The 24,113-nt window shown below is 39.2% G+C and overlaps 1 protein-coding gene across 1 annotated transcript in view; it reads left to right on the top strand.

The window, feature by feature from the left end:
- MICAL3 (microtubule associated monooxygenase, calponin and LIM domain containing 3) overlaps nucleotides 1-24,113 on the top strand; it is a 186,173-nt gene that overhangs the window by 105,482 nt on the left and 56,578 nt on the right. The window contains exons 21-26 of the mRNA XM_080391492.1: nucleotides 806-910; nucleotides 3,477-3,584; nucleotides 6,214-6,321; nucleotides 6,989-7,175; nucleotides 10,147-10,235; nucleotides 11,371-11,458. Of these exons, the coding sequence (XP_080247618.1) occupies nucleotides 806-910; nucleotides 3,477-3,584; nucleotides 6,214-6,321; nucleotides 6,989-7,175; nucleotides 10,147-10,235; nucleotides 11,371-11,458 (685 nt within the window). The remainder of the gene's footprint in view (nucleotides 1-805; nucleotides 911-3,476; nucleotides 3,585-6,213; nucleotides 6,322-6,988; nucleotides 7,176-10,146; nucleotides 10,236-11,370; nucleotides 11,459-24,113) is intronic.

Raw genomic sequence — 24,113 nt, forward strand, 5'->3', positions numbered from 1 at the left:
TGTGATATTGCAAGTTACACGCCTGTCTTGTACAGGAGGCCGTAAGCCAAGTCTTTTTTCCATGTCACTAAGTGCACTACACAACAGTTTAAGAAGATTGATATGAAAGACCAGAATAGCAGAGGTGTCAAATATTGTGCATGGGCTGTGTTGACATGGCAGTGCAGTCAGAACAAGTAACACAGTGAAGTTGCAAAAGTAAAACTGGCAGCTTCTGTGATAGTCTGATTTTGCTTCAACCAGCCAGGCTCATTAAACAATGCTTGCTTAGGTATGTACAGCATTCACTTGCCATTTACCAGCATCTTTAAGGAAACCAACTCATTCATTGTGAAAACTGAAGTACGTTACCTAAAATGTGTTTCAGTGCACAAAATCTGAGAAACACAAGTATGTAAAAGTTTGGTTATTTAAAGGAAATCCTTGAAAATTGAGAATTATGGTGAAATAAGTTGGCAAATAAGCTCCTTTGTGCATGATAAAGCCACAAATTATTTTGGGGTGGGGGGTGGTAATGCCAGAGGGAGAGGCCACATGCTTGTTTGGTTTTGGCTGCAACAGTGCTAGATGGGAGAGTTGTGAATAATGACTAATTCAACTGTTTTTTTCTTGGCCTTGAGGCTAAAAACTTAGGACATCGTTAGAACAGTAGACATAGGGAATAAAAAAAGTCTTCACATGGGAGCTTCTCTTACTGTTCTGCATGTAAATTTCATACCTTTTGTCTGGCTTTTCGATGTCTCTTCCTTTTGGGGCTTTTTTTTGCTGGTTTTGTTTACTTCCTCCCTCCTTCCTCACCTCACAGAGATCTCCTCGTTTATTTTCTGATGACCAAGCCCCTGAGAATGTTGAGCAAAGGGCATGTCAGCTGGCTGCCCTCCTGGAGTCCAGACCTGCAGTGAGGCATCAGGTGACTACAGCCCCGCATATCTGGTGTCCCCTATTAGTGCAGGATTCTGGGTACTGGTGACATCTGGGGTCAGAGGGATAGAAAAATTCACCAAAATACAGTGACCGTTGCTGTACAGTCATGTAGTTAAAAAGACACGGTCAACTGTATTTTGTGTAGTATTTTTATCCTGCTTGCCAGCTCTGTCTCCTTGTTTGATGAATGACAGTGTTTCTGTTTCTCAAAACATGATATAAACAATAAGGTTAAAAAAAAAAAGCCTCCAAAGCTTCAGAATACGTGCTGAAAACCACCTGGACTCCAGATCAAATCATCTCACACTGGTCGTTTACCAGTCAGTTGTTCACAGATTTTACTTGCTTCTGGAAGCAAAAACATTCACATTTTCCAAGCACATTTTCCTGGCTCTGAAGTACTACTTTTGTGTCCGTACTTCCTGTATATTTATTTCCAATGGTAGAGTTGGCAGCTTGTGCAGATTTTCTTTGATTCCAGTGTGTGCTTTTGGTTTGGTTTTGTGCTTAAATATTCTCTCCAGTGTGTCGCCTTTGGCATATGGGAGCATGCCAGTTTGAACAGTGGTTTCTTTAGTTTCTAGTTTCTTGCCCCTATCTCTGTTTTCAGTTATCTTCAACAACATTTGGCAAACTGGAAATTGCTTTTGGAAAACACCATTTATGCAAGTGATTTTTTTTTTAATAACTTACTGTTTTCAGTTAACTGTCCAAAATCAAGCTGTCTTCTTGAGTTGGAGTATAAGCAGTCCCAGAGCTTTTGCTGGTGGCATAACTTTTCCAAGCCATGCCATGCCAAAAAGAAATTTATAGCATGTAGGTCACTCTTCATTGCTGTTCTTTGGAGTTTGCTCTCTTTGCTGATGATTAAAGTCAGGGAAGCTGTTCCCCAGGAAGGAAGAGTGAACCTTTGGCTACATTTGAGATAGGATTTGGGGATACAGAAGAATCTATAAAAGACTGAATAGACTAGTTTAAACATATTAGCACCTGTTTGTTAATGGGTGACACAACTGAATATCTCCAGCATGATCCAAAGACAGCATGCTCAGGTACACCTCCTTACTCAGTTGATATGGTGGTATAGAAATGAACATCTAGACTAAAACATCTTGCTCCTACCTTTTGTGTTGCTCACTAGAACTTTTAAGTTCCTTTTGAGGGTGGAAAAGATTAACAGCATTACGATGCAAACATAGAAATTGTTTTTGAAACTCTTAATTTCTGTATAGTGCAGAATTAAGGAGGAAAGAAAATAGAGGGGAGATGGAGGACAAAAAGTAGAGGAAAGGATGAAGTGGGTAGGTAGAGCGGAAAAAGAGGAAACAGATGTTGGAAACACTGCAGGCAATGATGGATTATGATGTGGGATTTAAGGGAAGAAAACAAGAAAAATAGTAAGAGAAAGAAGGCTGAGCAAAGTAAGACATTTTCAGAAAAGAAGTTTGATTGAATGTTGAAGATCTTAAGTATAGAAAATTTGTGTATAAAGTAAACAGTTATATTTCATTGAATTGGGGAAACTGTGAAAACTAAGCTTTTACATTTTGTCCAGTTTATTTAATCTTGAGGCTAGCCTATTCTAAGTGGCTAGAAATAGCTGGTTTTGTGGCTCATGCAGCTACAGGGCATTTATTTTTCCTTTTTATAACTAAAAATGTAATTTTCTTGCAAAAGAGTGTCCAATATTTAAAATTTGCATTACTTTTCTTTCCAGACTAATTTCTAGGAATGCACAGTTTCTACCAGTGCTATTTTTGTCTCATACTTCCAGCTACTTTTTTTTTTCCTATTAATGTGAAGTATTCCTTGGGAGATAGGCATAATGACCCATAGAGATAATGAGAGGGGTGTGTTATTTAGGACCCCTGAATCCTAAATGTGAGAGGGGTGACAAAATTTTGGGCTCTCCTCTGAGGAACCAGTTTCAGAAGGGTGCAGATTCTTAGTTTGGAATTTATTGTTTGCCATTTGATAGGCAAGAATAGCAGATTGTTTTATATTGTTTCATTCTTTTTAGTGTGGTGTTTCCAATCTGGTTACAGTAAATTTTAGGTTGGAAATTTGGTGCTGATTACTGGCATGCATACAAGGTAACTTCTTTCTCTTCCATCCCCAAGGAGAGTGGGCTTTTGGTTTACATAGTTAAAATATAGAAGAGTTCTTACATGGCCTGAAATATGATCTTAAGTGCGTTGGGTCAGTAATACAGAACAATGGGAGATACAGGAGGAGCAGAGGAAATTTGTTTGGGATCTTTGCCAGTGGCTTAGTTGCTTTGCTTACAGGAGGTTGGACATCTGTGGAAGTAGGTAACTGCTTCCAAATGGTCCTAAATAACTTAAAACCTAATAAAGAGCAAATTAAGAATAACTGATTCTGCCTCACTAGGTAGAAAGCAAAGATTTATACACTGGACCTTTTTCTCCATGTTTTCCTACAGGAGTCTTTTTTTATGGTGGGCAGAAGGGCCTGAGTTGTTTTTTTTTTTATTTTCTCCTTTTCCCTCTGTAGCCATATATGATTGTTTTGATTTTTATTTTATTTTTTAGCCTGAGACTGAACCGTCTCGCCGATTCTTTGTTGACCAGTGGGAGCTCTCCCTTAGCCTCCGTTCTTCTAATCGCCCTTCTTCACCTTCATCTGACTCTCTTCGACAGGTAGCAATGAGCATTGCAAGGTGCATCAGCTGTGTTCACTTGCTGCACCCCAGTCCCACAGCCAAGGACACCCCACAAGACATGGCTAGGCTTGCAGTGCCTCACCTGCAGAATGCAATGCCTGTGCATATTCATGCACAAATGAAAAGCCAGAGGCAACCTGGCATAGCCTGGTTATTATTAGCCATAAAGCAGTATGAAATAAATTTAAAGTTTAACGTAAATGAAAAGCTTGTGGTACATCTCACTCTCCAATCAAATTTTTTGAGCACTGATAGTCCTTCTGGCTTTGCAGTAAAGCTTTCTTGTTTTGCTTGCTGCTTTTGTTGGAATCCTGGGCCAAACTACAGAATGCATTTGTGCATATATGTTTAACGGACGGTGTGAAATAAGAAGTACTTTGGCTTTCTAAAAACATCACTGAGATTTTGAACTACTTGCAGTTGTTGTACATAAACAGCAGGAACTTGATTTGACCTAAGCTGGAGTGGGTTCTTTGCCTGCTCTTCAAAGTGCTGCAGAACAATGCATATTTTGAAGGTTTTTGCCCATGGGAGGAAAGATAAAGTGCTTCATTTAAGACCCTGTATTAGGCCAGATGTGATGTGTAGGAAAAAAGCAAAACAAATCAGAAACACAGAACCCCAGATAAAAAATTCAGCAACTAAATTTCCCACACCAAATAGTCCAAGGTATTGTGAGTCAAGTTTAGCATAATCACTATGAAACATGGAAATTCATGTGTTCTGGTAGAGATTTAAAGATTCTGAAGCATCTGCAAAAATGGTCAAATGAAGTTTTCAAATCAAAATTTGTTCAGTGGAGACCTGGTTCAGCTAAAAGAGAATTTTTCCAATGGAAAAGCTTGAACTAACTTTTAAGAAAACTTAAAAAGCCTCAAAGGTTTCTGGTCTTTTAGAGGAAAGAGGAAAACTCTTGGCCAAATGGTTATGATTGCTAGTTAAAGATCAATGCTGAAGAAAATTTTTCCAGTGAGCACCATTTTAAATGTAATATTCAACAAGAGATGATATATGTTGTTGAAAGGCAAGTCTGCACATATGTGTATGCACACACTAGCTGAGGTAGAATATGGAACTTGGAAAATTTTTAAAGACAAATCATATTTCTTGCATATATAAATACTGCAAGTGCTCTGCATCCTGGGGTGGAATCAGACAGAAGTTCTTTCTGTGTAGGAGTAAACCCTCATTACTGCAGTGGCACAGAGCTTAAGGAATTAGGACTTCACTGATAGCAGCGGTGATGTCTGATGGCTTGAGCACTCCGTTTTCAAAATCTTTTTCCCCAAAGAAGTACCCATTCTGTGGTGAATTTCAGTTTTTCTGATGCTTCTTGCTGTTCTCATGTCTGAACATGTGAATGTCTTAAAGGCTAATAACCACATGTATTAAATTTATGCTCTATTATTAGTTGTGGGAGATAACTAGTGTGCTTCAAACATGTTCTGCTACACGAGTAAAGGGGGTTTTGAGATACAAGTTCAGTCCGTCCTTTCATAAAACTGTTACCTTTGGTATTTTACACTTGCTAGAAGCTGGAGTGTCTCTCTAATGATCCTTCATTTGCTGAGGAGACTCCCACTAGAAACATTCATAATGCTTTTAGTCTGGAAAGGGAAAATTGCTTGGTGTGCTTCTTGCTGCTCTGAGTCAAATACATAGTGTTTGCAGTGTGATTGAGCTAACATGGATGTAACCTCATGATTTTCTTAACCATGTAATTATTGCCAACGGTTGTAAGTATTTCCTGTGAAAAATGCTTCCTCCGCCCCTGCAGTGACTGAACTTGGCTTGCAGATACTCATTTTGTACATGCAAGGTAACAGCCAGCCTAGATTTCTCAGGATACTGGAAGGTTTTTAGATACAGAGTTCTGGAGTCAGTCAGTACCCAGATGGAGAAAAGCCTGGTCATAAAGCCATGTTCACAGTTGAACCAATATATGTTCCAGATGTATGCAGGTATGGCTTTAATGCATTGGATGGGGGTCTTGCATCTTTTCCCATATAAACCTCTGTGTATTTTTAACATTGGAAGAATTCATGTTTTTAAATCAGTGTGAGTTTCTTGGTTAAGGATTTTTCCCTCCTCTAGGAATGCTCTATAAATGAATTCTTTGCAGTTGCTAAACATATAAATACGCTGTTGTGATCAGCATGTTGCAATAGACTACATAACATACCTTCTAAAAGATCTTTGTTTCTGATGCCACTTTTACCTGGAGCCTAAAGTCTTATCCTATATTTGGCCTTATCTTTGAGAAGTGTCTATGCTCAGGTTTCCAGGTGCAAAATACTCCACAAGTCAAAGTAGGATCTGCTTTCTTCATCATCATTGTATTTCTAGAGCACTTAAAGAATGCAAAATGTTGTAAGCCGCCTTTTCCCTTCTTACAGTTGATCCTGGTCTATACTGGTGATTTCTGATGACACTAGCTTTGCTGTTACTACTTGTCACTCCATGTTGTCCACTGTCTTGGCATGATTTGACCTTTCTGCACCTTTTCACCACCTAACTGTTATCATTTAGTCATTTTTTTAATTTGAGGTTGGTTTTTTTTTTTTCTTTTCTCACTTCACTGTTGTTTTATTTCATCCATCTGGTAGAAGTATATAAAGATGTACACAGGCGGAGTGAGCTCATTGGCTGAGCAGATAGCCAATCAGCTTCAAAGGAAAGAGCAACCCAAAACCCTTCTAGACAAGAAGGAACTGGTAAGACAATGTACAGAAGATGATGTGTGTTTGTGAATAGATGTACTGTAGATCTGAAGTATTGTGAGTGTCCAGTTGTTACTGCCATTTATGGAACCTGTCATAGCTTTGTGAAAGACTTCGTTTCCCTCTCTCCATTCACCCTCACTCTTGTCCTCATTTTCCTTGCAAAATGTTTTAATCTAATCTCAGTGTCCAAGCCTTGTGCAAGTTGAGAAATTGCTTGTCATATTCATGAAGATGTGTTTAATCCACTGGGGCTACTTCTGCATTATTGTTTTCTGGAGGAGATACTGATTTTGATAATGTAGGTCTAAGAATTGCTGTTTGAGGGATTTCTAATTGTGTTGGCTTTCCATCATATACCTCATTCAGTCATTTATTTCAAGGTCTTCGTTAATAGTACTGATGTCCACTTTTCCGTCTGGAGCTTATTTTACTCCTGACATATGTAGGTATGGCATCCTAGGACCTTCCCTGGACAATAAGGTTAGTTTTTGGTGTCCTGGTTAAAACTGTGAATTGTGTCCAAGAACTGCAGCATCCGCGTGTGAAAGACCTGCAGCATCCAGATGCTCTGTATCCACATAAACGAAGAGAAAATACGACCGTGCAATCTTGATGAGGCTGGATACACACAAATTTAGCCATGCCTATTTCTGTCTAGGGCTCGCTCAAAAAGGAGTTCCCCCAAAACCTGGGAGGCAGCGATGTCTGTTACTTCTGCCGCAAGCGAGTCTATGTGATGGAAAGGCTGAGTGCTGAAGGCAAGTTCTTCCACCGCAGTTGCTTCAAGTGTGAATACTGTGCAACAACTCTCCGTTTGTCGTCTTATGCCTATGATATTGAAGATGGTAAGAGAAATTGCCTTTTTGCCAGAATTAACTGTCCTGGAAATCCATCTATTAATTCAGCTCTTTCTTTGCTTAAAAATTACGTGGTGGATGGGGACCAGAGTAATGTCCGTTCCAAAGACACCACCTCTCAAACTCTTGAAACAATATAGATTTCCTGCGGCCAGGTCATGCTGACAGCAAAATAACTGATCTCTTAGGAATTAATTTAACATAATAATAGCAGCTAGAATGCAATGAAACAAATAGTAGTTGGGGGCTTTAAAGTGGTTTGGAGGCAGAGTTTGAAAGCTAGACCCTTTACTCTTACTTCAGTACTGTCAAATGAAGAAACTCCTTAGTGTTTAATATGACTTAAGATAACATATTGGAGACAAATGCAGTCAGCTTTTTCTTCTTTAAGACATTGCAACTCTCCCAACTCTGTATGTTTACTTTAGATGTGCTAAAATGGGAACTTTATAATCGGGGGCTACGATAATAGCTCATTACAAACCATGTTCTGTTTATATAGTGAAAAATGGAGCATCGAAGTTGAGAAGAGGTAAGTCAGTGTTATGTATACATAGAAAGAGTTGTTGAAGTAGTTAATGTAAGGTCAGTAATGACTGCTGCTTTCTGTATCTGATAGACTAAGGAGGAAGTAATATGGTTACAAAACTTGCTGATGACTTAGTTAACAGAATCTAGCATGCTAAGAATTAAAGAAAGCTTCAAATATACCTAACAAATCTGAGAAACCACATAATATGGCAGCATATTAAACTCAGTTTATCAACTAAATGTGCACATTAAAAGTAGTCACTTGAATTCACCCATCACTTGTGAAAAGTAATCTTCCGAGAGTAGCAATGTGTTGCATTCTTTGCTTGAGCAGTGGTTGAAATTTCTGAAGAAAAAATATGAGAAAGTATCTCCTGTTAGCTTTTATTTATATCAGCAGGTATGCCTTTATTTTCTTCCACAGCTGCCATTTATCTTTACTGTCTATCTCAATGGGAAAATATGTGCAAAATGATGTAAAACTAGTGAGAGGTTAGATGGAAGGAAGTCTATTTCAGATACGATGGTGTAGAAACCAAAACAATGGGAAAAAAGTGTTAGTACTGGTAGTTTTCCCCACTCAGAGCAAAGATGAAGTAAAAACTATTAACTGATATGTTACAGAATGAAACTCCAGAATATTCTACTGCAGATTGAAATGTTATGAAATTGACAGGTATCTATTGTGTATAACTAGGAAGAATCTTTTTGTGTATACTGGGTAGAATAACGGCCATGGAAACATCATCTAGGTTTAAGGGGCAAAAAGAACCAAAATGTTGTATTGATGGTGCATTATATAATGACTTTAAGTAACAGACTTGCTTGGTCACTAAGAATTGAGGAAACCGAGAGTCATCAAACCAGTCTCCCAGTAAGGAATAGAAAACCCATTATTACTTGGCCGGAAGGTCAGCAGACTTGGCATGCGAGTTTAAAGGGGCCAATTATAATTTTGAAATCAACATATAAAAGTAACATCTTCATCAGTGATCGAAGTTGGGGAAAAAGCATTTTTTGAGCACTGCTGTTATTTTGGGCATTCACAAGTAACTGACTATCTGGCTATATATTTAGCAGTAACAGACTAAACTGCTCTGTTAGCTGTATGGGCTGGGGCTGACACAGTTTTTGCCACCAGATTCCCTGTGCAGGCAAGCTTATGTATGCAGTTATGGCCAGATAGTTCTCAGTGAAGCAAACACAGAGCTTGGAGTTTCAGCACACTTACAGCATTGATTCTGAAATTATATTACATGGCTAACAGTTGTGTATGTATGTGAAGCATATATGGCCAAACAGAAATGTGTGGTCTCCTATCTGATGTAATCATTGTGAACAATTTAGCTTATATTTCATTCTGGGTTTTGTTTGAGAGAAAAAAATAACAAAGCTATACGCACATTTTTGCTATTCATCTAGCAGCTTGGACTGATGAGCATTCTGCAGCATTCTGCAGTCAGTGTGGCTTTAGGCTTCAAAGTCTGAGAATTTTTATGTAAGAACTTTTCTGTTGCTGCTCTTTTCAGACAATTTGAAAGAGCAGTTTTTGGAAAGAGTAGATATTAAGAAATGTTTATTTAAGCAGAGACTTCTTGAAAGATAGTGTTTTTTCACTTTTCCATCGTAGAACAAAGCATTGTGTCAATACCAGCCCAGAGAAACTAGAGGAAGAGGTGAAGGTCAGAACATAGGTTTGAAATGCATTAGCAAATTTGTAGGAATAGGATAGCAGTAGGGAATGCTATGGACTGCATACACCAAGCAGGATATACTGGCAAAAGTACACTGGAAGATAATCATGTGTCATCAAATTGCTGCTGTTATTATTATTATTTGTATTATGATATGAGTGCTGCTTTGGCTTCCTGACAGTGTTTCAGATACCGGTGAAAACCCATCTAGGCTTCTGGGGTGTTACTAAACCAGTAATACCACAAAAGGTCTTAACTGTGGAAATGAATCATTGATTGACTGTCCTTTCCACAAGAAGCCACTGTGCATTCTTATCGATGGTTCTTTGGGAGTTAACACTGTCCTCTCCCACTTCCCTCTGCTGGTTGTATTCATTCTTGCTTTTTCCAAAAGTGCTTCTGCCAGCTTTTCATGTGATGATTTCTTTGTTCCTCACACACTGCCCCATTGTTAGCGTATGATACCACACAAGCCTCGCAGCTTTGCTTTGGTGTTTGATAGGATTTTAAGCTAAATGGCTCTCAGGCACCCAATGAAAAGGAGGCTAGCTAGGAGGGTGAGAGAGGAGGGCTGGAGTTAAAACTTCAGATAGTGTTTGCCTCCGTGTATAGTGAAGAAACTAGAGGTAGCAATGGGAATGGCAGCAGAAAATAAGTTGCAGTGAGATGGACATTTATATTGTGCTAAACTGCTGTGTTTTCATTATTGACCATCTTCTGCGTTTTTACTGCAGGTAAATTCTACTGTAAACCTCACTACTGTTACCGACTCTCTGGTTATGCTCAAAGGAAGAGGCCAGCAGTGGGTCCTCTGTCGGGAAAGGTAACTCATTATTTTCTCTAACATGTCATGTTAACGGGTTTTGATTCTTAACATTGTAAAAGTAAATATGCTGGGGTTTTCTTTAGAAAGTAGAAAAAAAATCAGAGTGCATCGAGTTGCTTTTTTTGTGTCATGAGAGCTTACATTCTATATATTTTATTTAAAAGCAGCTCCTTTAATTACCACTTCTCTTTTCAGGGTTCTTATTGTAAAATAATGTACTGTCCCATTCAGAACAGGGTTTTGATTTGTTTTCTTGTCAGCTTAAATACGTATTCAGTCCATGCAGAGAATAAATGAATAATGTTACCAGTTTCGCTTTTCCTTTGTTTCTCCATCTTTTTTCTTAAAATGAAACAAATTATTTGAATTTCCTTTGAGATGTGAAGTTCTACCCCACTTGCATAGGCTATGAGGAGGACCAGCCTTCATTTCTGAAGGTTTTCTGTATGTTAATGGGAACCTGTGTGAAAAGAAAGGATATCGCTTTCCTATACTATCATAATGGAAGCATTTGTGCTCTAAGTATAGGATCAAGACGCACTGTGTAATACAGAAAAGTCTCCCAGCTTCTGTCATTGCAATCCAAGGCACTTGTCTCCTCAACCCCTTTTTCAGTATTTATGCATACTCTGAGCAAACTACATGCTAGTCTCTTAACAAGTTCTGTTACGCTTGCATGCTACAAATTGTCCTTCCCCCTTAAATTATTTTTTCCTTTGTGGTAGTGGTGGTGCTTGTCGTTCTGCCTGTTTCTCAGGTTTTGTTAGTACAAGCTGAAGCTGTATTCCTTCTTTTTGGAAGTATAAGGGATCCATCCCAATATTTGTGCCATACTTAATGGCAAAAATGAAGACTAAAATATTACTTGTTTTATTTCCCAGATGCGCAGACTTTGGGGATCTTAGTGCTGTGCTTTCTTGGATATCCAGCTTGTTTTTCAGAGCTTTAATAAATCTGCAAATTGAGAAGGAACATGCTTGGTTCAGAGCTTGCCTTTTGTGATGGTTAAGGGGTATCTTCACTGTGAGAGGGATGCCTCCCTGGTCCAGTGTATTCAGTATTGAAAAGAAGAGAGTATTTCTGAGGCATTTGCTGTTTTAATATGAATTCAATTTCCCCTGCATTCTCTCAGGACGCCAAAGGACCTCTGCAGGACACCATGGCAAGTGACGGAAGTGGACGGGCAAATACCATCTCCACCTCAGCAGAGAGGGCCCCAGGTAGCTCCGCTTCCTTCTTTAGCCGGGTGGTGCAGTACTCTCTCAGCCTCTTTGGCAGAGTTAGGGTGGCGAGCCAGCACCTGCAAAGCACAGTTTCCTCGATTGGGCACCAGGTAGCCCAGAACCCTCTGGACTCCTTTTTCATGTGTCAGCTGATGGCTTTTGGGGTTCCCTTTCTCTATGTCCAGTCAGAAGTTCTTGTGCAGATTCTAGGGGAATTCTGTGGGCAGCCTGCTGACCAGTAAGAATTAATGTTGACCCAACTTTGAGCTGTGTAATTCGTGTGATTTTTGGGGTGCCATGTGAATTTCGTGTGTTTTGTGAAAGCTCAATATATTGTTTTGCACTGTGGCTTTGGGGCCTAGATGTTCTCAGTCCTTTCAAGGACGTTATCTGGAAGAATTCCAGGAAAACACGGATGCTCAGGTGAGGGTCTTCTCTGAGTGGGCCCCCGTGAAGGGCCCTGTAATGTGTACAGCTCAGCGCCACTGAAGGTAAAAGTTCTTCCGCTGCGCTGGACTAGCTCACAAACTGGATTTCTGTGTTTGCCTGAATTCTGGGTGTGGTTTCTTGTTCTCCCAAGCTTCTCTTCATTAATCTGGTACTTGAATGGGAAAGATCCCATTACCTCTGGATTGTCTCCTTTGGAATTCTGGGTGTCTGACAGCTGATGGGATTGGATTCCTTAAACCCCTTGAGTTTCGTGGTGCTGGCAGGGTCATGGTGCTCTTCCCTCACTTCCAGAATCTGTGCTGCTCCTAGCCATGGCTTTGGGAATGGGGTGGTGGATGTGTGTGTTCTACTGTGAAGTAGTTTTGCCTTTTAACTTGAAATTCTAATTCCTTCTAACATGGGAGAAGTGTCTGTGCTACAAATGCTCGTTTGCCCAGCCCCTAAGTGCTCATTTAGTGATGTCAGAAAAAGGAAAAGATTTGATTTCTAGTACTTGTTCCAGAACATTATGGGTAAACTAAATAAGCTGCTTTTAGAGAGAGAACATACTTACAGCAACACTTTGAGAAAAGAATGTTTTCACAGTGCTAGTTTAGAAAAGACCTTAAAAACACACAGGCAAATAAAAATCATGCTATTATTTTACTTTATTTATTATTCTTACAAGTGTTTCTAAGATTCTAACTGAGTGCAATCCAACAGAAATTTATTCTTAGTGTATGTAGTTGATTCTTGAAGTGTAGTTTGATGATTTCCTCTTTTGTTTGTGTGGAATTTCCATATGGCAAAATGGAGGAAAGGGAAAAGGTGTGGAAGAGTGACATTTGCAAAATGCTGTGGACAGATGGGTTAACTACAGCATTTTTGTACAACTGGATAGACTTAAAATTGCTTTCTCTAAAAGTTAAAAGATTTTTTTGTTTTTTCTAGCTGGATCATATTCTTTAAGATGAATGGAAAAATATTTCTTGGAGCACAGGGAATCTGATGTGAGAGTGAGGTGGTTTATGGAGTGAAGCTGTTGGTGATAAGAAGTGGAAGGAGGGTTTAGCTATATATATCAATTAGTTTATCAAACCAATTGCTGGCAGAAAGTCTCCTTCCTCCAATTTAGTCCTTCCAACTGATTGAATTTAATTACTCACTTTTATAAATGAGCATTCAGTAAATAGCATCTAAGTGATCACTAAGTAGAGGAAACAATAAGCCATGGTTTGCTATAAACTTAGATAAATCAAATATGAATCAGCTGTAAGTCAGATGTTTCCATCTCTCCTTATGTAGCAGTGGCACAATCCTGTAGCAGAACTGAAGTACTTCCAGAGGAGTAAAACAGAACAGACACTACTTTATTAAATGACAAAACTTGAAATCTAGGGCTCCTTCTCTTCGCTTTTTGCTTTTCTAAAGCAGTGTACAGCTTCAATTTTTAAAGCTTTTGAACCTTTTAAAACTTTGCCTCTTGCAGTACCCAAAGTGTAGTAGGACATACCCAGCTGGGTCAAGCTAGGTCATCTTCAAGGCAGCGTATTGTGGTGCATTCTTGTATGTGCATGACAGAAGTACATTTCATGGTAGAAGAGTGAGCAGTGCCTCTGCTGTTCTCCCCCTTTCTGCTAGAAAAATGCCATTAGTGGCTGAGATTTTGTTTTCTTCATGAGGTAAGTTCTAAGTATATCTTAAAACTACTGGCTTAACAATGGTTAAGAAGCAGGAGGAGGCTAAATGCAGTGTACTTCCAAAGCAAACCACAGTGTCATTAAAGGCAGGTCAGTTCTCTGTTAGCGTGACAGTCGCGTCCTGCAGCTCCTGTTCTTGCTGGGTGTGTAGGTCAGGAAACCTGTGATGTGTTTACAGTTATATATGGTTTGAAAAAAATAAAACAAACCCTTTTGAATTACAACACAGGCTAATACAGTGGAAGAAAAGGATATTATTCCTGAATAATCAAAAGGAGTCTATAAGATTACATCTCAGTATAATTTCTGACTTTGAACTATATGCTTTCTTGCAATTTATTAATTTGTCTGTTTAAGACACTAAAGACACTCTGCTTTTCACTGTAGAGTAGACAAATCCCTTGAGCAAAAAACCTGTACTGAAATGGAGATAGAGGCAGAGCTCTGTTTCCGAGGCTCCACTTCACCCATCTGATAGACTCATCTAATACAGGTCATACACTTAAAAATGTTTGACCTCCCTTAAAGCAAATGCCACCAAATGTAATTTGGCAATAGCAATTTCAGACCCTGAGGGCTGAGCCAGTCCTCAGTAGTGAGGTAGATCTTGATGTGGAGTGTAAGTTGCCTCTGAAATGATTAAGCAAAAAAAAAAAAAGAAAAAAAAAAAGTGTAACATGCATAAGTTTGATATTTGGAGATGTAAAGATTAGAAGGCAAAAGGAAGGTGTAGAACAGAAACATCAGTCAAAGAAGATACAAGACAAAAACCCAGCTGTTTTACGATTTTATACCTCTGAGTTAAATTCAGCCCTGAGTTAGTACAAGTGCTTGTTTGGTGAGCTTTATGGTGACTCATGCAAGGCCTGCTTTTTAGTTGCCATGGAATCTCAAATGGATGTAAATTGCATGGGTTCTCCCCCTACACTCAGTGTCTCCTTTGCTATACCACCAAATCTGGCCTCTTCTTTTTTAGCCAGCTTAATGCTTAAAATATATTCAACCACAAAATGGCTTTCAGTTGGCTTGGTCAGCTGAGGTGAGACTGGTCACAACAAGCACTTTCTTGTGATGTGTTTACTAACCTGATCGGCATGTATTAATTTTGTTAAAGTCGTCAGTCCCTCACTGGGTGGCTGCAGTCTTAACTGGCATTTAATGTGTTTTGTCTGTCCCTTGTGCTGTAATGATAATTGCAGGGCACAATCCTTGATAAGCAGGTTGAGGGGGGGGTTTAGCAGTCAGTTAGAATCACGCTTCTTGTTAAGGTTTTGCCTGGTTTGCCAGAGACCCTGTGTGGCATCGTATGTGGTGGTTACAAGGGGTGTTCCCAGGGAGGTTACGGTCAAACTGGCTCTTGCAATGTAGATCAACCCTTCAGCTTGGGAAGTAGCAACAAGCTTTTGAGTGATGGATGCCATTCTCTCTGGGGAAGGGAAGTTGGGGAAGGTTGTTACTGTGCTTTTGGTCCTGCTGGACTGTGGCATGCTTGTCATAGATTCTGTAACCTTTCTCTGTATGCTGTCTGCCTGTTTTTCTCTATCTTCTGCATTTGCCGTTGTGCCAAAATCAGTGCTATTGCCAAGAGAAAAAAAAAAAAATGAAACCAACTTTGCTTTTCAGCTGTCTCTGCCTTTGATAATCTGTGTCTTGGATTTTTTTTTTTTTAATATTATTTACAGTACTTCATATGGTTTTAATGTGCTTTTAATGCAAATGCTGTTCTTCTGTTTGTTCTAAAGGTCTGTAAGAAATATTTCTGAACTTTCAACCCTTTCTTGACAGGTGGACTTGGAACAGTCTTTACCCCTATCAGCTTTATGATATGCTTCTTGGGGTGACTTTAGCTGGTCATGTTTTGTTGTAAGATGTTTCCTATTTCAGGCTTGTGTTCTCACAGCAATACATTTCTGTCCCTATCAGCAATAGGGAGTTCATAAAGGAAAGACCTGCTAGGGAAGGTCATACTCCAAAATATACAGCAATATTAAATAAAAAATGCAAGTCATGAGATCTTTGCAGTAGTTACTTGACCTGTAAAAGATTTAAGAAGCCAAATATAAGCCATAGTATGCAAAACTGAAAAATGCAATGCAAAGTAGAGGCATTAAATCTCCTGCTTTAAAATCACAAAAACACATAGTGTACATGATACAGGTATGCAACGTGAAAAGTTAAAAATCCTCCTATGGATTTGCCTTAAGTGTTTTCAGGGAGCAATGTTCTGAGCAAAGCCCTTCACTGTTGTATATAGCAAGCAAAGCTGGACTTTGTGAGAGGAAGTTCTTTTGCTGACTTGGAGAGCTAGAAAAGGGGGTGGCTGCTTCCTGTAAGTGGCATGGCCTTTAAAGTAAATTATCTGAGCCACATTTTGAAAAGGATCTTAACTGTCTGTACAATTTTAATGAATCTTTATGAATGCTTCCAGTATTATTTGCATACAATTCTACTTCTCTGTCTAACAAAGTACAAATACATTTTATATATATTTCTGTGTAGAAATAAGCTGCTTGTTCAAAAACACGGTCTCTGTATGGTTTTACATACATTGAACATGCCTTACTTGTGAAAATTATTCAGCTCAAAGCAATACTGTTTGCATGTGCAGACAAATATATCTTCATGAAGTCTCCACTAGGTCACTTCTTTCCATTATTATTCACACTTGAGTTTTGTTTGAATTTGGTCTGTTATAAACATTAAATTACAGAAGATAACAGCAAACTAATTCTGTGACATCATGTTCTGTTTGTGATGCCTTCATTTTAAACCACTGAGCTGTGCATTTACAAACACATCCATACCCCATGCCAACCCACAACTTCCCACCCCCCCAAAAAAAAAAAGAAAAAAAGTAGTACATCCATATTTCAGGATGTACCACTAAATTGGGAGGAAAGATAATTCCTCTACTACTGTGCCTTGAATGTTGTCTGTTCTGTTTGGAGGAGCTGTGATGGCCTGTTTTGCAGGACATGGCACATGATACAGAACCCTTTTATGGGGTTTCATACAACTGCAAAGAGATCTGATGCAAGATTTATGTCTCTCTGTTGGAACATTTAAAATATAAACTTAAGAACCAGACCCTGTATTTTTGGAAGCTGAGGAGAGTGTGTGTGGGTTGCCTGATTAGGACCGAGGTTCAGTGCCCAGTGATTCATCGCTCAATAGCAAGCCAGGAATCTCTGTTAGGATAACTGCTTGACTGTTCCCAGTCCATCATGTTCCTTGTCAGTGTTCTTATCAGGATTTGGGTAGCTTTGGCATAAAGGAAAGGAGAATGTTAAAGGACCAGCAATTTGAAGCCTGGAAAACTGGGAAAGGCAAAGGCATGATGGAGAAGTTATTTTGTTCTGAAGAGTGGAGATGAAGCTGACCTGATAGCTTCACTGAAAAATCCTGAAAAATGTTTTGGGGACCGAGGAAAGATACACACAGTAGCGATGTGCTGAGTTTGTGCTCATGGCTGGATCCTGCTAAGAACACTTTTTCCTGGGAGTGCCTGGGCTCCCGATTCCACCTTTCTCTCTAGCTTTCAGACCTGTAGACTTGTGCCACTGGAATATTTGTTTATTGTTTGTATGTGTATATTCTGAAGGGTGATATGAATTTTTCTGGGCACTTTTTTTTATTGAATGGTTTTGTGTCTTAGAAAAAAAGTATCGAGTTTGTGTGAAGGGCTTGAATTTTTCTTAATTGCCGAATTAAAATACCTGGCTTTTTTGAAAAGTGGAATCCAAGAAATGACCATTTTGAGATTGTTTTCCTCAGAGAAAAGGAGGGAGTGTGCATAAAATAAGCTTGGTGACAGATCATGTTCAAGTGAGACAAACAGTGCTCAGAAAGGCTTCATGTCTCCATTGTATAGCCTCTTTGAAGATTTTGATTTATGCAGTTGTTTTTAACCTGTTTTTGTTTTGGGTGTGTGTCTCTGAATTATGTAACACGTGGTTTTCCTGTTGCTGTGAATTCAAGACATTATTTGTTCAACTGTGTGAAATGTTCAAGGGAATAAATTCAAACAAACTTCAGGTTTCTGAGTTTTTCTTTGTCCTTCCCCTTCTCCCTCCACTGGTTCCAGGTGAGGGATGCTGCAGGGGATACAGAGTTGGTGGAAGGTGGAAGGCATAAATCTAGCAAGCTCAAACACAGAACACATTTTGGGGAGCTGTGTGGCATGTGCCATCTGTCACTGCTAAGTATTGTTTCTCAGGCTTCTGATTGTGTTTTTTTTTAAAAAAAAAACGTTTTCTGTTATGTTGTGGTTTGCTTGGAGTGCAGGTGTACACTGCACGGACAGCATGACATATTGCAGTAGAAAACCTTCTAAGGACCCCCATACCAAATATTCTCCTGCTTTGGCAAAGCTGGCTTTGGATAGATGCGCTCTCAGTTTGCCGCTTCACTGATTTTGGTCGATTTGGGAAGCAGTTTTGTGTGTCTTGCTGCAGGCCAGAGGTCTTGCACTCTGTAAGCAAGGCAGTGATACCCACCTGTGAGGGGAGAGGAGGAACATGGGCGAGTGCAAGTCAGTGCTGGGGAGCAGGGAGGCATAGCCTTCACACGTGGTATGACAGGTAAGCGTCTCGGCAGGATTTGGTTCCTCTTGGTATAGCAGCAGCTGTGATAATGGGGTGTTTTGTTGTGAGGGAATGGCAGAAAATGAGTAAATACAGAGCCTTATAGACAAACCCTGTGTCTTATGTCCTAGCTGGACAGTTGTCTTCTCTCAGAAGAATGGCACATGAGGAGATGACCTCCCTTCCTTAAGACCATTAAGAGCCTATTCTGTAATGTTCTCATGACGAGCAGATAGAGCTGGACCTTAGTTTTGAGCTACATTTTCCTGTTCTCAAAGGTATATTGGATTAGTCTACATTAGGGACTCGTTCTGTGTCTCTTTTTTGCATGCTTCTCGTGCTTTCTACTGCACCACTGGCAAATAAAAGCTTGTAATAGCAGATAACTGTTGGGAGACTAATTGTGAATGGTATTTGGCAGAGTAGTTGTGTTTAAATGGTAGCTCACAGAACTGCAACCGCAGACCAGTTCTGTTACACATAAGAGTTCCTTTGTTGGAGGAAAGTAATCACTTGTGCCTTTGAAATTGCCTTTTGTTTCTTTACTATAATCAGTAGTCCTGATTTTGAGGCTAAAATGGACTTTCAGTTCTGAGGAGGAGCCGTCAGCGTTCAGTGTAAAATTTCATGTGCTGGTGCATGAACTAGAAAAGTCATTTTGATGCACTGCTGGAACAGCCTCCACTGTTCTGTATCAGGAAAGCTGTTAACTCTGCAGCTACATATACACTCTAGAAATCAAATATTTGCTTCATGAATTAAAAAAAAAAAAAGGAAAAACAAAGGAAAAAAACCAGGATGAAAGGAGGTGCGTTTCCTGAGCTCACCCCCATCAGAGGTGAAGTCAGACTTTCTTGCTGTACCAGTATAGGAGACATTGTTTTCGGCTAAAACTTGGAGAAACCAAGTATTTGTGTGATGGGAGAGTTCCCAGGCACTCTCACCTCATTCCCCTTGAAGTCTACACAGATGCCCTCCCACTTTCTGTTCCTGTGCCTGTGATTCTTCTCTGGTCTCATGGCTTCTGGTGTTCTCTTACTAATGCCTACAGGAGAAGCTGAGCTCTGTGTCCTGCCCCCTGGATGGGAGAGGGGAACTCCTTTCATGGTTTGGACACTCAAAAGTCACTTTTTGTTAAAGACATCCTAGTTTTGTTTGTGAAACAAAACCGTTTTCAAGCATTCTTCCCTTCGGTGCCACCCTTCTTCCTCTCTCCCAGTCCAGCCTAAGATACTTACTTTAAAATGATTTATTGTAGAGGAAACTTGATTCTGTAAATAAAGCCCCAAATAGTACACTCTATCAAATATCATTCTTTTTAACCATTGTTGTGCAAATAAACTGACCTGAACATCAGGAAGAAAAGTAGACAGTTTGGGCTGGGCCATGTTCTTTCTGAACTTACGTGCTTCTTTTTCTTTGCCTGTAGTTCTGTAAAGAGAGTGTATTGATTTTTCTGAATATGCTGTCCTGGAATCTTGAATTATACAGATGTGTCCTTCCATTGCATCTGTCACTTTTGAGGGTCTCTTAATATTATTTAGGACTTGCAGAACTTGGTGAACAGATTAAATATTGTCTTCATCTTAGAGGAAGTGAGGTATCATGTACTTTTTTGCAGTTAACACCCTCAAAAAGAAATTATCCACAGAAAATCTTATGGCTGCTTACAAACATCCAACTATTTATCCCAGAACTGAAATCAAAGTACTGAAATTCATTTTATAAATAGTAATATATTAAAGATAAATTTTAAGAACAAGGTATCATAATTTTGTATGTAAATCACTTTAAAGCTTTGAGGTACTGAGCCATTCACAAATGCACAAAAGTCTGTGGGCATGTTTTGGTTCCACAAAAAACAGGTGACTTCCACTGAAGATGGACTGAATTAGCTTTTACAGGGGTCTGGAAACTTCATTCTAAGATTTGAGTTTTTGGGAGTACTTAGGATGTTTTCCACCATACATCCCAAATCAGCTTGCTTCATCAGATATATTTTGGTAGCAGTTTTGCCGAGAAGCATGTTGGCTTAGACCATCTCCTTTGCAACATGCATCACTATGGTAGTGTAGAAAGCCTGCTGTCTACTAGTTGTTTCAAATTTTGGACATATTACAATTCATCTGGTATGACAGCAGAGTAACTTTCATACAGATCTTTTCCTCTAATGTTCTGTAATAGTGATGAGAAACTGTAAGGTACTTTAAAAATAATAAAATGAATGAGTAAATGTCTGTTCACCTTATACCAATTAAAGCAAGCCAGTGATAGTTTTACCACCTGCTTGTGATCAGCAGGATAATATATTAAGGCATGTCGTTGGTAATGCATCTCAAACTATGAGGAGAAGCAAGGGCATAAAATCAAACTTAACAAAAAACACCAGAAAAACCACAACCACCCCACACCAAAACCTTAAACAAACAACAAAACAAATGGAAATAATCTGAAGGGAAAGAATAGATAGCCAAGAGTCAACATCGAACCTGTTCTCCTGCTTCTATGAAGTGTATTTATGAAGGAAGGTGGAGCAGTGGTTGCTGAGCTGATCCTGACGATGTAGAGTTTTGCTTCGGCTTTCTAAACAAAACTGGGCAGATGCTTCTTAAGTATGAGATGGCACTTCTATGCTCTGTTTAGTTGCTTACATCTTCTCTCAAAAATGTATGTTTAGTCTGACATTTCTCATGTTTGCTGTCATCCCAGAAGGCTGTGTTTTCTTTTTTAGGAAAATTTTATAGCTGACCTTTCTGCTGTTACAGAAGTTTATCTGATGGCTTGCGGGTAGAAGTGTTTAAAAATAGGACCTTTTTACCCAAGAGATGTTTCAAATACTTTCAGGCTTTGGTAACTCGGTGATTTAAAACATCAGAACTGATGTGTAAGTTATCTTTAATCAGTAATGTGTCTTTTTGAAGCTTTCTTTCCAGAACTGGGGCAGATTTTGAATATACCTGGCTATGTAACTATATACAAGAATTTTCCTAGTTTCAGAAAAAATCCCACTAAGCTGTGAAGCTTTGGATTGCTTTGAATATTCAGTTGCTTTGTAAGTTATGCAAGAGTATGTGGGATAAATGTAGATAGTAGAAAAGTGTGCAAGAGGATGAGGGAGCAAATGTTGATGCTTTTTTGGAGTATATGGAACTTTTACTTAGGGCAGATATTCCCCAGTATGTTTTCCTGTAACTCCCAGCCTCAGATTTCAGCCTGTTCCATTTGCAGCACTTCATAATCTTGACATAAGAAATTAAGTAAGGACATGGTTAGTACCTAAATATATTCTGAGTTCCAGTAATTATGGAAATCAGTAGTAGATTGCAATAGAAGAGATAGTGGTTATTAGCTCAGTAGTTGAAAGAAGATACCCATTTGAAAGCCGGGGTTTGAATCTGATCACAATTTGAACGGGAAACATAAAACATTTGACATTCTACACTTCTATTATGTATGATAACTTTTTTACTTCCTGATGGGTTGTTCTTTATTGATCAAGACATCATCCAGTATCAAAGGTAGAACTGGAAGTACCAGTTTTTATAAAAAGTAGGCAATATTTGTATTGATAGATACCTCTATTACTTTTAGATGGAAATGTCCTTGCTTCAGCTTTGTGTTATTTGCATGCTGGGAATCACCTGCCTGATCCCTCCCAGTGAAATGAGAAGTTCCAGAGGGCTGCTACGTACAAGTGACAAGAAATAGATGCCACTATGTGTAAACTATATGAAGGCTTACGTACTAGGGAGGATAACAACATGAAAGGGAACACTGTTTGGATTATAACTTAGACAATCACTCTTAAATATTAATTTCCAAGTTAGTTAACAAAACAAAGGAGTATTTCACTTAAAAAGGAGGAAAACCTAATGAGCCAAGGTCATAGTGATTTTAAAACTAGCGTGGCCTTCCTCATCTTTCCGTTTTCTCTCTGGATGTGCCTCATCCCAGATGGTCCTTTGAGGTAACATACCTTTAATAGCTTCCAGGACAAAATTTACACCTGCGAAGTAATGTTATCTTTAGCCCGATTATCCCTCAGCGCTCTTCAGCCTTCCCACACTCCGCATCTTTCAGGAAATGGAAACGAGGCCAGGGAAGTCATGATAGAGCTGATCAAAACACTGGAGAGAGCTCAGGCATTTTAAATGTTACCAATAAAATGGAAAATGATTGGTAATATGTTACTGACTTAGCAATACTCCTGAGTAATAGGCACACTAATAACTAACAGACTTGGTGTAAGCTGATGTAGGGTTTATATATCTCTAGTACTGGAAACCTGTTTGGGCAGCAAGCAGTAAAAGTGAAATCTGTACAAATGTTAAGATTTTCTGCCAGAAAAGATGAACTAAGAGGAATCAAGCTTAGCAGTGTTCCCTGGGGCTTGGATTAGGTGACCTAATACCTCCTTTTCCCTGTTTCTTTTCTCCACCCACGAGCTACAACACTGGACTCTTTCCAGGAGTCAAAAATAGCTATATTCCAGGATTATTCTATACCTCTGTACCTCTTTATCTCTGCTGTAATGAAGACAAACTTTTCTGTATTACAAAACCATATACTGAACTTCCATTATGTAATACTGCTAATTCATGCATCCGCATATGAAAGCCACTTCCTTAAACATAATTTCATAGTATAAATTGCAGATGAATTTTTACTTGTTTTCAAGACATAAATATAAATTACAGATAACCTTGAAATAAACCCGGTTAATTATATTTCCTTCTGTTTGCTTCCACTAAAACAAAGAAAGGTCAGATCAATCAAACTGGCAGCTATTGCTAGGCCTTGCCCTACAGGTGCTGTAGGAAGCAGTGTTTTGTCAGTATCTGTTTTGGCAATTCTAGAAGTCTGTTTTAACCAAAATAGTGTGTGGGTAGGGGAAAACATTGTAACACCTGTAAGATAAACATATAGGTTACTAATTTCATTCAGTAGTCAGTCCAATTCGCTTTCGTAGTTACGAAGAGAAGGGGCTTCCACGTTTACTGACATTTGAGATGTGAGGAACTTAATTGTAGGTGGAGACTGTGGAATGTATGGAGGAGGACTTGTATCTCGTATGGTTGTTTCTGGGGTATCTATTTCAGCATCCCTTGAATATTTTAGCTGTCAGTTATTCCCATACACATTATAATGTGGGTGGTGGGGGTGTGTGCTTGGGAGCCTCCCTGCTCCTTATTGCTTAGGGAACCAGTGGATATATGCAGGAATCTCAGTGGTTTTTATTTCATGTGCTGTGTGCTGTTGAATTGAGTAATGCTGTAAAATTTAGTTAGCACTGGAGGTCATGTTGGTTCTTTAGTAACTCTGCTGGGTACTTCTGCATCAGAGGATATTTAAGCTGCACAGACAGAAAGGTGTTTTATCTAGTCTCCTCATTTTTAAGTTTAGGTTCCTGATTTACTAGGAAGAATTGCAGGAAGACTGACAGTCTGAGGATGGCCTTGACACGGTAGTAGAGATCTCAAGCATGTTGGTTGCTCAGTGGCAAAACCCTTTTTCTTCTGGTAGGCTAGAAAGAGCTGCTGTTCTGCTCTGTGTCTGCTCCTTAGTTCCCTAGATTTTAAATATCAGGTCAAGGACAGTTGTACTGACCAAGTCCAACCTGCGTTAAGACAGTATACATGTGTACAATTCCCTTACCAACTCCAAGAGCTTTGACTCAGTAGAGTATATCTATCTTGTGGAAAGCTTAGTTAATGTTTATTGATATGTGTGTATTACAGAAGAACTTCAGTAAGGCCATCTTCAGGTTTGAGCTCATTTTGAATCCTGTGCGTGGCCATTCTGGATATCTTGCTTATGAATAGACTTTGTTTTTCTTATCATACTATCCTCTTTGAATTCAGGGCTTTTATATTTAGCAGATCGTGTTATGGATCAAACTGGAAACACAGACATCAGAAAATTCAAGATTTGATGGCTTCT

This window comes from Falco punctatus, assembly GCF_963210335.1.
Source record: "Falco punctatus genome assembly, chromosome: 6".
Taxonomy (NCBI): domain Eukaryota; kingdom Metazoa; phylum Chordata; class Aves; order Falconiformes; family Falconidae; genus Falco; species Falco punctatus.